The 12,421-nt window shown below is 44.8% G+C and overlaps 2 protein-coding genes across 4 annotated transcripts in view; one reads left to right on the forward strand and one right to left on the reverse strand.

Moving 5' to 3' along the window:
• The window catches only part of LOC106655832 (pleckstrin homology domain-containing family G member 5-like), a 115,955-nt gene that overhangs the window by 26,034 nt on the left and 77,500 nt on the right, over positions 1-12,421 (forward strand). For all 3 annotated transcript variants that reach the window (XM_014376398.1, XM_014376400.1, XM_014376399.2), the window contains exon 6: positions 1,845-1,968. In XM_014376398.1, coding sequence (XP_014231884.1) covers positions 1,845-1,968 — 124 coding nt within the window. The remainder of the gene's footprint in view (positions 1-1,844; positions 1,969-12,421) is intronic.
• Positions 6,754-10,242, reverse strand: LOC111694152 (arylsulfatase B-like). The gene is made up of 7 exons (XM_023461077.1): positions 9,922-10,242; positions 9,311-9,470; positions 8,975-9,201; positions 8,456-8,881; positions 7,990-8,317; positions 7,592-7,881; positions 6,754-7,476 (listed from the first exon to the last, which is right to left on the reverse strand). Exons 1-7 carry the CDS (start codon positions 10,093-10,095, stop codon positions 7,252-7,254), a joined length of 1,830 nt encoding a protein of 609 aa, XP_023316845.1. The 5' UTR covers positions 10,096-10,242; the 3' UTR covers positions 6,754-7,251.

Raw genomic sequence — 12,421 nt, forward strand, 5'->3', positions numbered from 1 at the left:
CGCGAGACTAATGAGATTCCACCTTCTTTCAGATGTAAATTGAACCCGAGACTCTGCGCGAGCCGCAGCGGCAAGACGACGCTCTAAGGACGCGGCGGTCCTTTTCTTGGCATTAAAATTGTATACGCGCAAGAAGATATTTCGCCTAAAATTTCATCTCGACCGCGAGCTCGCCCCCGTCCACCTCTTTCGCCCTAAAACATCAAGAATTGCAGATGAGAGAGACGCGCATAAAGTTCAATGAGACGCGATGTATATTTATATGCGTTTCGAGAGAGTCGACCTAAAATCCCTTTTATACGAAATATCCTATTGTTTTGCAGTTTCATCTATCATTTTCGTTTTTATTTATCCGCGATGCTGTATATCTAGTTTCACTACCTGTATATAAACGCCGGGCAGCAGCAGCAGCAACAGCAAACCAACCAGCCAACCATCCAACCCCGTGCGCGCGCCGGAAAATCTCGGCAGCGATAAATTTTCCGACAACTCGAAAATACCTTCGCGTAAAACACGAGCCGCGCGTTGTATGTATATATACCTACACAGGCATGCCAAGCCACGTAAATATATCCAGTCTCTCTATCTCTCTGTCTCACTTTGCGGTTAATTACAGCACATTGTCCCGTCGCTCGCGCGCACCGGATTGATGTCAGCTCTGGTATCAGTCATGCCTTGTCCCTCTCGGATTGCACTAAAAGCAACGTTTACCTGCCGCTGCGCAGCTGTGTGTATATGTACGTCCATCTCTCTCTCTCTCTCGCTATCCACTGCCAACCGTAGTGGTATTACCTTATACCGTGTCCGGTCTATGGAGTTATATATAATATAAAAGCGCGCCGCGCGCTTGAATATATCCCAACCCCATATACGTATACCTTATACACTTTCGCCCTCGGTCTCTCTCTGTCTTCGAAGCGGGTGATTTGTTCGAATTTCCCGAGGAGGCCGCGATATAATACCATTGACTCTCTCAGCAGAAGCAGCGGCGCGACGTTATTTATTATACAGGCCGGACGAGACACAATGAAGGAGAAAAATCGAGTCCTGCGTCGTTAACTCGCGCTCGCGCACGGGGGCAATTTCGAGCGGACGTTTGTCCTCGATATCAGCGGCGTGCGTACGGATTTAAATCGATTCAACAAAATAGAGAGTAAATAAATAAGACAAGATCGAGGGTCGAGTGGATATTTATTTACGCAATTAGCCCAGAGGTGCTGCGGCTCGCGCTAATGCCCCGCGCACAGTGGACAAAACTGCTTATCGGCGGAAGAAGCTTAAAACGAAGCACGTCGATGATGAATAATTGCAAAAGTTTTAATTGCTCCTGTAATTTAGGATAAGCGTCTTATTATTTTTTTTTCTTGTATCGTATCGAGAGAGCTGGATGCAACAATCGAAGGGACTTATTAATGATTGCGTAGATGCACGCGCGAGTGACTCGTACATTACGACTCGTGTAACTACTGTGTATACGTACTGTGCGAGCAGCGTGACAAATTAAAAACAAACACAGCAGGACAGCGTCACTTTCGACGATTGGGATATTTCAAGAGAGTACTTTAATGAGCAAATATACAATGTAACGACTGAACTGCGACGAAATTTCGCCCTTGGTTTTATTTAATCTCCGGCGAAGCAATAATAACAACAACAATAATAATAATTAAGATAATATAATACGAGGAGCACAATTTTGCTTCCAGCTCCAGCATCTCCGAGCTTCTTTACAATTTCTAGGATATGCGCGTCCCAGCTCCGCTCAACAATCTAAGAATATGAAATAATAATTCGCATTCGCATAATGTATACTTTAATAATATATATCCTTTAATTAATTGCAGTCACAGATGGATGGAGCAACAGGTCAAGAATGGCAGTAGGGACAACTTGAGCGGGAGCACTCGAAATCTCTCCGTGTTACGCGGCTTTGGCTTCAAGAGCAAAAAGCGCAATGACAGTGTGTCGGTGAGTCGTTTTTTCGCTTTGTTCGTATTGTGTACCTACCCGTTTTTGAATACGATTCAGCCTCTTTTGCCTCGATATAATATCTTCGAGGATTCATTCGACGACGTATTGTTTCGTTGGAAAAGTCCCGCTGCTCGGTAGGATTTTATAAATATTTTGGTATATACGAATTTCTCGACGAATTATTATTGAGCCACGTGACATAAACCCAAGCGACTTTCGGTCTATTATTATTTCGAGAGATATATTATATCGTGCAATATTATACATCGCAATTCCTTGGGCAACTTTGCTAAGTTTCATTTGAATGATTCATTAGCCGCGGCGCGAGCGCGAGCTTATATATAGAGAATTGTCAAAGTTCACCAAACTGATTTTCCAACGTTATTCGTCTGCGCGCGAGGAGAGGTAGGATTCGCGCGGGCGGCTATATTATACAATATATATACGTATATATATAAGATCGCTGAATGAAAGGAAAGCTTTCCTCGGACAATCGAACTTATATTGCTTAATTGAATTTCAAAATTGATGACGCTCCGAGAACGCTCCGTCTCTGTGTCGCAAAACTCGCTGAGAGAAGGTGTCTCGCGTCGAGATATTACAATTTACTTGTAACTATTTTTCCCTCAACTTTTTGTTTTTACACGAGTACGAAATGTATATTTATACAACACTTGGCACAAATCCGTGCATATGCACGTAAGAACAGCGATAAAAAGGTGGATACCAATTTTTTTCCTTGTCTTCGAAATACATGGATTATCGTGACGTGTTTCCGATCCAATACCACCCTATCTACGCGTAAATATTTGTACGGTCCGCGTGTACTCATCGTAATATTGTATCGGTTCTCGACGAAAACCTATGCGAAAAACTGCAAAAAAAAAAAAAAATTGAAAATACAATGACGTCATCCTTGTTTGTACTAGTAAGTTCAATTGCCTTTTTTCACTCTCTCGTCGTTGCTACTCTCGCCTTTTTACAAAGTATAAAGGTCTTACATACGCTATAGCTCGTACTTACACTCGCTCGCGCGTAAGAAAATCTTTCGAGTGAATTTACATCGCGAGAGAATATTCGCAAAACGTATTTCAACGACACGAGCAAAAACTCGTTCTCTCTCGCTACTCCTCTCTGCTCCCTCTCGCTGTGAAATGGCGAAAATTGAAATTTAAAAGGGTACGTATATGTTCGAGCATGTGTGTGTGTGAATGAAATGGGTACTTTGTTACAGTCTTGATATATGCGTTAGTTATATATAAAGTCAGCTAGCAGAATTCGCTACTTTAATTTTCATCCGCAAGACCTGACCTGAAAAACAACCAGCCCGGTAAAAAGAGACGTACACCGGCAAAAATGAAGAAAAAATAACCGAAGTTGAGTAAAAATACCCAATTACATGAAGGACGCTTTTCAGCTATATCGTATGCATCTGTGTGTACACGGAGTCTTGAGTAGATAAACAAAGGTAAAAAAAAAAGATTTCGTACATATCGTAAGCCGAAGCCCTATCACTCCGTTCACTGCTGCTGCCGCCACAGTGCAACAATTTAGCCGAATCGAATTGGAAACTCGAATCACGTACATAAGCCTCCCCATGTGGCTAATTTCCCTCGAGCTGTATACGCGTTTTATGTACTCGAGACGATCCGCGCTGGTCCCGAAACATTGTTGTAAATAAAATGCCGGCTGCGCGAGGAGTTTGTTATACTTTTGCGCCACAATTACGGGAATGACGTGTTCGCAATTTCGAAATTTTACACTCGACGACCGAATGCGTGTACATGTTGCGCATTATATGTGTGTGTGTCTGTTATAGCTGCCGTCGTAACAAACTTCTAGCCGCAATTCGTGCGCATACATACATGCTGCACCGTGCAAGTGAAAAAAAAAAAAAAAATATTATGATATAGGGAAAGCGCCAGAGCGCAATTGCGGTTGCAATACGAATCGAAAGCTGCCGCATACGTACTATGTGTAGGAATTGCTCGCTCGTTTTTGCGGGCTTAGCAGAAATTTTTGACTCTTTCTCTCTCTCTCTCTCCAATTTTTCATTTCAACGAGGGAGGTAACCGATTGGACGAAACGCAAGCACGAGACTCGCGCGACCACATGCACAATAAAACATGCACACAGCATAAAACAGCTTCGTTATACGTGTATGCCGCGCGCGCGACTGCTGCTGCACAGAGCTTGACCACTAACGAGCCGGATTTTCCTTGTTTCCCAAAGTTGCTTCCTCCTCTGTATGTGTTCTCTCTGTCTCTCTATCTGCTACTGCTGCTGCTGCTGCTGCTCACAGAGCCGCTGCGAGCACAGAGGCAGAAATTGAATCCCCAGGCTTTTTCGCGCTTTGCGCGCAATCCTTGCCCTCTTTGGCAGCCGTCGCCGCCGCCGCGCGTATAGTTTGTTGGAGCGTATATTTATCATCAAACAACGAAGAGCACAATTTTTCTTCCTCTTTTTTTTTTGGACTTTCTCTGACGCACGAATGATTGACGCGCTACAACCATCGACACCAGTAGCTGGATCTGTATCGAGCGAATTTGGAAAGAAGCAGCTGCCCTGGCACGAGTATTAGTAGAAGCAGCAGATAGCAAAGGACGATGAGAGCGCGAAATTTCGATCTCTCGTCGAGCTTCGACATTCATCGATGTATATTAACTGTCTCCCTCTCTCTCTCTCTCTCTCTCCATTTCGCTGCGCGGGGGCGCGTGTACAAATTCATTGAGCCGTGAAAGATAGACACGCTCTCGTTCTCTCTCGCTATCTGTGTGCAGGCGCGGGGGTCTATCTCACTATATAGAGCCCTGGCATATGCCTATTTGTGTATATTCGGGCTTGAAAATTCGTGCTCGTTTGCGTATACAGCCTACAAGCACACACACACATAGGCAGACAGAGAGAGAGAGAGGACGAGAAAACCGAACTCGAATACGTATAATACGATCCCATTCGGTGGTCGCGAGCACTAGCTTAAAATTTATATATGGGCGAGGCTCGGAATTTTTTTTCGAATAATCTTGTGCCGACGGTCATCGGATTTTGACGCGTTTTTGGTATCTTTTGGGACGTATACATGAAGAAGGAAATCCGATATTTTAGACCTCGATTCCGCTTGGATGCGGCAAAAATCGTACGAGGTTACTCTTCAACAATCGTAAAAACCCTTTCGAAAACGACTTGGGTAGCCATATGTAGATGGACTGTATTACAAAGTATGTAATTTCCTACAAGAAATCCACTCATCGTTTATCATCACGAAAAAATACTTTTAGACTTATATACAATGAGTTTGACTTTACCACTTGCAGATTTACAGATAAAGCCACTGATCGCCATCTGGTAGTGGAGGCTTGAAATAGTATTATCATATTCAAAGTAGTTAAAAACTGATCTACATTTTTAGAAATAATTAAAGTTTCATTTTTCAATTATTTTCAATCCGCTTAATATTTGAAACATAATTGTAACCCACGAAAATTGCCTAGAACGATCAAGCCAATCAATAGTAATGTATTTTGAATCTTTTCAAATGGTAAGTACTTGGTCATTAGATGATAATAGTAAGCATTTCCACCATTGCCGTGTCTTTGAAATAAACTCATAATGGAATAAGTTCCTTCGAAAACCAAAATACAAATTATAAGCGTTACTGTTAAATTTCTTTAAGAAATGAATACATATACTCGGTTTATATCTAATTTTTTGTTGCAACACAGTTCACGCGATACAACCCATGTACACAAATAACCGAAATCATGATTAATCTACTCCTCCGAATCTCTCGCTCCGACCACGAGCAATAGTCATGCAATGTTATACACATGCATCAGATCCTCATCCACAAATATATAAATGGCATTCTAGACCATTCTCTCTGCATTTGTGCGCTCATGTATGTATACAAAGGAAAGTAGCGTGTGCGTGAGCGGTGGCGCATTATACATGTTTTTTCGTATTGAAAAAGCCGGAACATTGATAGATGGCGAGTACGCGGGAATATCTGCACTGTTGTTGTTTTTTTTTTTACTTCATTTCTCTTTTTTGATATATATAATATACATCTGTACGCGCACGGCAAGCGGGTGCTCGCACGCGCGCGCATACACACAAGCACAAGCCGGGATACAAATGGTTTTCGCCACACGAAAATAAAATGTAATTCAATTCGTATATAGATATGATGCAAGCTTGGATTGTTAAGCTTTTTATGTTATTTATTTTTAGTACATAATCTTTTTACCGAATTTTCCAAAAAAATGCAGAATAAAACATTCAAAAACAAAAAGAAAGGTCGAGCGAACGACCGTTGCACAATGTGCGGAGCAATTTCTCGCACGCGCGCAGGCGAAAATCGTGCTTAAATCAGATTTCTTCTCTCTCTCTCTCTCTCACTCTCTTACTCTCACTCTTATCCGCAGACGCGTCTATCGCTTAATTGAATCGTCACTTTTTCTTCTCTGCGGATCTTATCACGCGCGCAGCAAGTCTCGACTAGAGGAGGCGAGCAGTACCTAATCTCGTTCCTCGTCGTCGTCCTAGCGTCGTCTACGTCTATGTCGGGGGAGAAAATCGAGGCTCGGCTACCCGCAAATGAAACGTCGTGCGCGTCTATATATATAATACGAGTCGCAATATACATATATATAACGAATCGGATCCCGATACTCGGCGTATAGATATATAAATGCTTTGCGTTGGCAATGTAACCTCCCCCGATTTTTTCCTTATCAAAAATATCTTTAGTATATATATGAATTGAATCTTTTTATTACCAGTACTCGAATCCTTGGTAGAAAGGCTCATCATGAAAAATGGTCTAATGACCAAAAAATCAAGATTCACAATGTTTTGAAGTTGATAAATATTAATTAATTGTCTTGTATTTGACGATTTTACTGTTACAATAATGTCACAAATATTAAGTAGATTATTACTATGACACTTCAATTATTTAAAAAAATTTAGAACAATTTTTAATCACTTCTAATACAATAATACCACTTCAACTCTTTGCCGCTAGATGGCGAGTATCTCATTTTGTAAATCTGCAAGTGTTAAAGTAAAAATAATTGTATAAGTACGGTTACAAGTATGAAAAATCCGTCCTTCATCCACTTGAAACTTTCGGTTCTAATGCCTCCATATGTTCAAGAAACTTTTTCGTTGGCCAAAAATTAACCATAAAATATTGAGCACACTTCTCTCAGGAATATACAGATGGCATGAATATACGAGACAGTTGTATATGGCATAACAACAAGCTTGAAGTGGCGTTTAGAGGCAATTTCTCGGATCGTCGATTGGGAAGCCCTCGCAGAAGACCTCGGGCGACCATATCGAGGCGTTGCGCTCGGCGGGCGGCTCGTACTCGCGATCGAGCCAGGGCATCCAGTAGCCGTCGAAATTTTCCGGATAGCCGGCCGGATCGATGTAGGTGTTGGTCTGGTTGGACAGCACGGCGCGCCAGTCCCTCATGTAGGCGTCGAGTATCGTGACTTTCTACATATGCACGACGATGGAACGAGAACGAAAAAGAGAAGAAGAATATCATTCGATTGTTCGGCTGCCAACAGATCCCAAAAAAATAACAAGAGATCAGACAGGATACGCTTACCTCGGGATATTTTTTCGATAAATCAGTCGTCTCGCAGGGATCGCGAATCACGTCGAACAAACAATGATCCTCGCAGTCGGTATAATTCGATGTCTTCGGCCGACAGTCGGCGATGCGAGCCTTCGTCCTCAGCTGCTGGATAATTTTCCCGTCCTTCGGCAGCTGATCGTTCGCTGCCAAGGTTCGAATGCCGAGGGCCGCGGGCGACTTCAGGACACCCTCGACGTCGTACTCCTTGGGCGAGTAGACGTTACCGTCGATCCCGTAGTAATCCTTGTACCTGCGCACATCTGCAGTCACAGCGATCAGATCATCGCGACTATGATAAACGTTCGATTTTTTTTCGATTTACGCAATATTATACGCTCGACTCCATATATAATTTCGGAGCGACTCACTTCGAATCAATTTGTACTGCTGCACGATGACGGCTTCGGGTCCGATGACCTCGTCGATGTTGACGAGCAGCGCCTCGCGACGCTTCGTCTCGGATCCGTCCTCGTCGTCGTCGTTACTGCTGCCGCTCAAAGTCGGCCACTGATCGATACCGTCCAGCTGGAGCGAGTCTCGCGCCGCGACATCGCCGGCGGACGCCGCCGACAGCAGGGTGGGAAACCAATCGGTCATGTGAAACAGGTCCTGCGAGACCCGCGATGATTTTTTTATCAGCGGCGAGTAGACGAGCGCCGGCACTCGTACGCCGCCCTCCCAAACTGTCGCTTTTTGCTGCTCGCGGAGAGAAATCGTAAAAAAAATAGATAGACAGAGAGATAGAAATCAGATGTCAACGTTTTTTTTTCTGCAAGCGCGATCGAGCGATAAAAAGCACAAAAGCGACCGAAAAAAAAAGTAGAAAGACATTACTCCTCGCAGCGGGTAGTTGGAGCCGTGATTTTTGAAGGGCGCTATGGCGGTCGGTGCCCCGTTGTCCGACAGCAACACGATCAGGCTGTTCTCCAGGAGTCGGGCCTCGGCCAGAGCCGCCACTACTCGGCCGACGGACTCGTCCAGGGCCGCGATGACTCCGGCGTACCTCCTCCTGTTGGGCTCGGGCACGTGGCCGAACTCCGCGTCGACCTCCGTGAGATTTCGCACCTCGATCGGCTCGGCGCCCTCGCTCGCGTGCGCCGCCAGATGCGACAGCTGAAGATACAGCGGCTGCTCGGCCGGGTGCGCCCGTATTATTTCCTCCGCTCTGGTGGCGATGAAATCCGTCACGTATCGATCGTCCTTGTAGGGCCGTATTTCGTCCGGCGCCTCGTCCCTGTGATAATCGATTCCCCTGTGTTTCTACGTGTAAATTCGAAGAGAACGACGGTAAATGGGGAAACAAGCAAACAACAACAACAACAACAACGTGGTTGCGGCTTCGAGCCGGCTTACGTTCTTGGTGACGGTGTGATCGAAGTAGCGTATGTAGCCGCCGTAATAGCCCTCGAACGAGTCGTAGCCGCGGCTGGTGGGCAGGTGCGCGTCGCTGTAGTAGCCGAGGTGCCACTTGCCCAGCAGCCGCGTGACGTAGCCCAGCTCCTTGAGGTACTCGGGCAGCAGCCTCTCGCGCAGCGATACGCCCCGAGGCTCGGCCACGTTCGGCGGCAGTCCTTGCAGACCTGCGCGTACAACCAATAATAGTATACCACAATACAATGCGATAATATAACATCTGAAACTTCGGATGAGGTCGGACTTTTTGTCAAAATTAACTTTGTATATGCATACCCATTCTGACGGCGTGACGGCCCGTCAGAAACGAGGCCCGCGACGGTGTGCAGGTGGGCAGGCTGTAGTGGCGATTCAGAATGACTCCGCTGTAAGCGAGCGCGTCGATGTTCGGCGTCGGGATCTCGTTCGAGCCGTGAAAGCCGAAGTCGTTCCAGCCCTATACGGGGGCAATAGAGCGTCAAGTGTACATTTTGCATATCGTTGAAATCTTGAGATATGGTGAAACTAGTGAGATTAACCGAAAGCTGTGTTAATTTGACTTATACATTTATTTTTACTTTTCCGCACTTGCAGATTTACAGATGAAGGTACTCGCCACCTAGTGGCGGATGGTGGTATTGGTCTTCGATTTAGATTTAAATCTTTTTTGTTCACTTTTGCTTTTAAAGTTATGTGTGTGATAGCATTTGCATGCATTTTATTTTATGTTACTTCAGTCTCAATGTCTGATTTTACATTAAATCTACGGTAATATTAAGTTTTTTTTTAAAGTACACGAGAAACATCGATTGCGGTATAAACTCGTTGTCCGTATCAAAAGAAGTGCACCGAGCTCGAGGCTATAGATAGACACAGCTGAACGATAAAAAAGCCTTTACTATACTTACCACATCGTCGGCCATAATGACAATTATGTTTGGTCTAGTTCCATTGTCAACCTGACTCGTCGGCGACGTCGTCGTCGTCGTCGTCGTCGGTAATGTCGGTGGAGGTATTTCGATTAAACCACCGAGCGACAATACCCAAGCAACGAAACTGTAAAAATAATTCAACAGATCCATGACGGCGCACGGGGCACGTGTGAGGGCCGATTCGCTATATTTGTATAATGTGTGTATACGGTCAAAGTCGCGCGGCTCGATCGGGGCAAGCGTCGAACTGACTTCGCATTAAATGCCCAACTACTACGACGACTACCACTACGATGATGACGGCAAATTATCGCGTTATCGGTCGCGCTGTTATGCTCGCTATTATTGCTCGACCGGTTTTTTTTTCTTTCCTCTATTTTTTTCTCATGACACTCGATTCTTTCGGCTTCGCTCGTACAATAAACATACATAATACGAAGTGTTTGTTTGCAGTCGCACGCGAGAGCGAGAGATAAGTCGAGGCTAACGCACTCTGCTGCTGCTACTGCTGCTGCTGCTGCTGCTGTGGCTAGCGCAAAAAGTACACATGCTTTATGAACTTGCTACGAATGCATTTCTCTCTCTCTCTCTCTCTCTCTCTTACTCTCTTCTTACTTCGTGCTGCAGTTAATCAAAAATTTACGAGCACGAGCTGCATTATACACGCGAATAATAACGAAACTAGGCCGCGTTTTGGAGTTTCAACCACTTTTCGCTGTAGCACATAATACGTATATACACACAGCTGCTTCTGCCTCGGCATCGAGCGAATCAGCGCGAGGTTTTCCCATGCGCACTTGTATAATTGCGCGCCATCGCCTATATAGCATATGCATCGCGTGGAAAACTTATATTTTATATATAAGTATATATACATCGCAAGCGCGTGTATATATCTAGCGGCGCGCGAGACAGGATTATCCATCGTAATTAAAACGAGTGCTCGGAAATAGTTCACACTGCGGCAGAGGAATTCTATTTATTTTGTTATACCGCGACGATCGATGGTTAAAAAAAAAAAAAAGAGGAGGAAATGATTAAAAAAACCACGCTGTGCATCTCCAGCGATTAAATCACTCGGTCATCGATGATTTGCGCGCAAATATGCGCGGAGCGTGCCGCGGAATATTTATACCGCGTTCGTGCGGACGCGCAAATCCGAACTAATGCTCGTACGTGGCGCGCGAGTTTTGACGCGCGTTTTATATAATATATACGTACACGATTGATGGCTGCGAAATTCCGTGATTTACGATCATTGTCAAAAATCACGACGCGCGCAGCGGAATTTTTCATCCTTTTTTTCCTGTGCACCCCTTTTTCCATTCGTGTAAAAGCTCCGGATAGACAAAAAAAAAAATTAACGCTCGGTCTGTGTACGAGAATATTTAGCGCGCGCGCGTGGCCGATTGATTTTACGCTCTCTTCAGCTCTATTATTGTCGTCAACGCGGCAGGAGCTGGTAAATAAAAATTGCACCGTTGTCAAATTTATTTTTTTTTTACCGCGAATTCGGCAAAAAGAAAATGAATCTATATCCGTCGTCGTTTCTCGCCAACACGTACACACGTACGAATCGTCGCAAAGAGAAGGGCGAGCGAAAGAAAAAAAGATGTAAAACACTCGCAGCTTATAAGCCGCGTGATAAACGCAAGATAGAGCGTGTGCTGTATTTATTATATATATAGAACAACAACAAAGGGGCGCGCGCGCGCGCAACCCCTGCGCGTGCCTCCCTCGCGCCTACCGACTACTACTACTACTTCTGCTGCTGCTGCTGCGACTGACCATGCGCGTCGTCGAACGCCGGCACATGCTACGTGCTGCACTATATATATACGTCGAGACTTCGTCGCGATGCAGCAGCAGCAGCAGACGAAGAGACTACTACTCCAGTTGGAGCCCAAGTGTGCGCGCGCGAGGGATGCCGATGTGCTGAGCGATATATAGATCTAAAATACATGTACACGAAAATCCTTGCGTCAGGCTGACTGTAGTAGGGTAGTAGTAGTGGTGTTTTTCGCGCGATCCGCGACGCGCTGGGCACGTCATCGACATATCGCGCGCTGTGTATTATCATAAGATATAAGAATAATAAAAAAAAAAGTAATAATAATAATAATAATAAGACAAAGCCGCATCGTTCGCGATTACCAAGTGCGTATACGAAATAGTATCGGTGGTGAATTTTCCACTCTCAATTGCGATCGTTGCGTTAATCATTCTTTCCTTCTTTCAACGGCTGTGATATTGCGTTGAATCGGCATCGAGTTGCTCAACTGATATACACGCATATATATTTATAAATATCTATCTACTATTTGGAAATTATTTATTTAAAAAAAAAAAAAAACGTCCTACAATGAGCTCACGCGTCGCTTTCCCAAGCACTCGTCGTCGTTGTGCCGCCGACGACGATGGTGATAAGGTACGGCCGATGACGCTCACGCTTGTTGTCGCACGGCCGTCTGTTTCC

Source organism: Trichogramma pretiosum, unplaced genomic scaffold (genome assembly GCF_000599845.2).
Source record: "Trichogramma pretiosum strain Unisexual culture from Peru unplaced genomic scaffold, Tpre_2.0 scaffold49, whole genome shotgun sequence".
NCBI lineage: Eukaryota > Metazoa > Arthropoda > Insecta > Hymenoptera > Trichogrammatidae > Trichogramma > Trichogramma pretiosum.

Coding starts and splice junctions, on each gene's coding strand:
- LOC111694152 (XM_023461077.1), bottom strand. CDS start 10,095: ATGGATCTGTTGAATTATTTTTACAGTTTCGTTGCTTGGGTATTGTCG. Junction 8,318..8,455: donor CCAACTACCCGCTGCGAGGA/GTAATGTCTTTC, acceptor CTCCGCGAGCAG/CAAAAAGCGACAGTTTGGGA. Junction 7,477..7,591: donor TATCGAAAAAATATCCCGAG/GTAAGCGTATCC, acceptor GTGCATATGTAG/AAAGTCACGATACTCGACGC.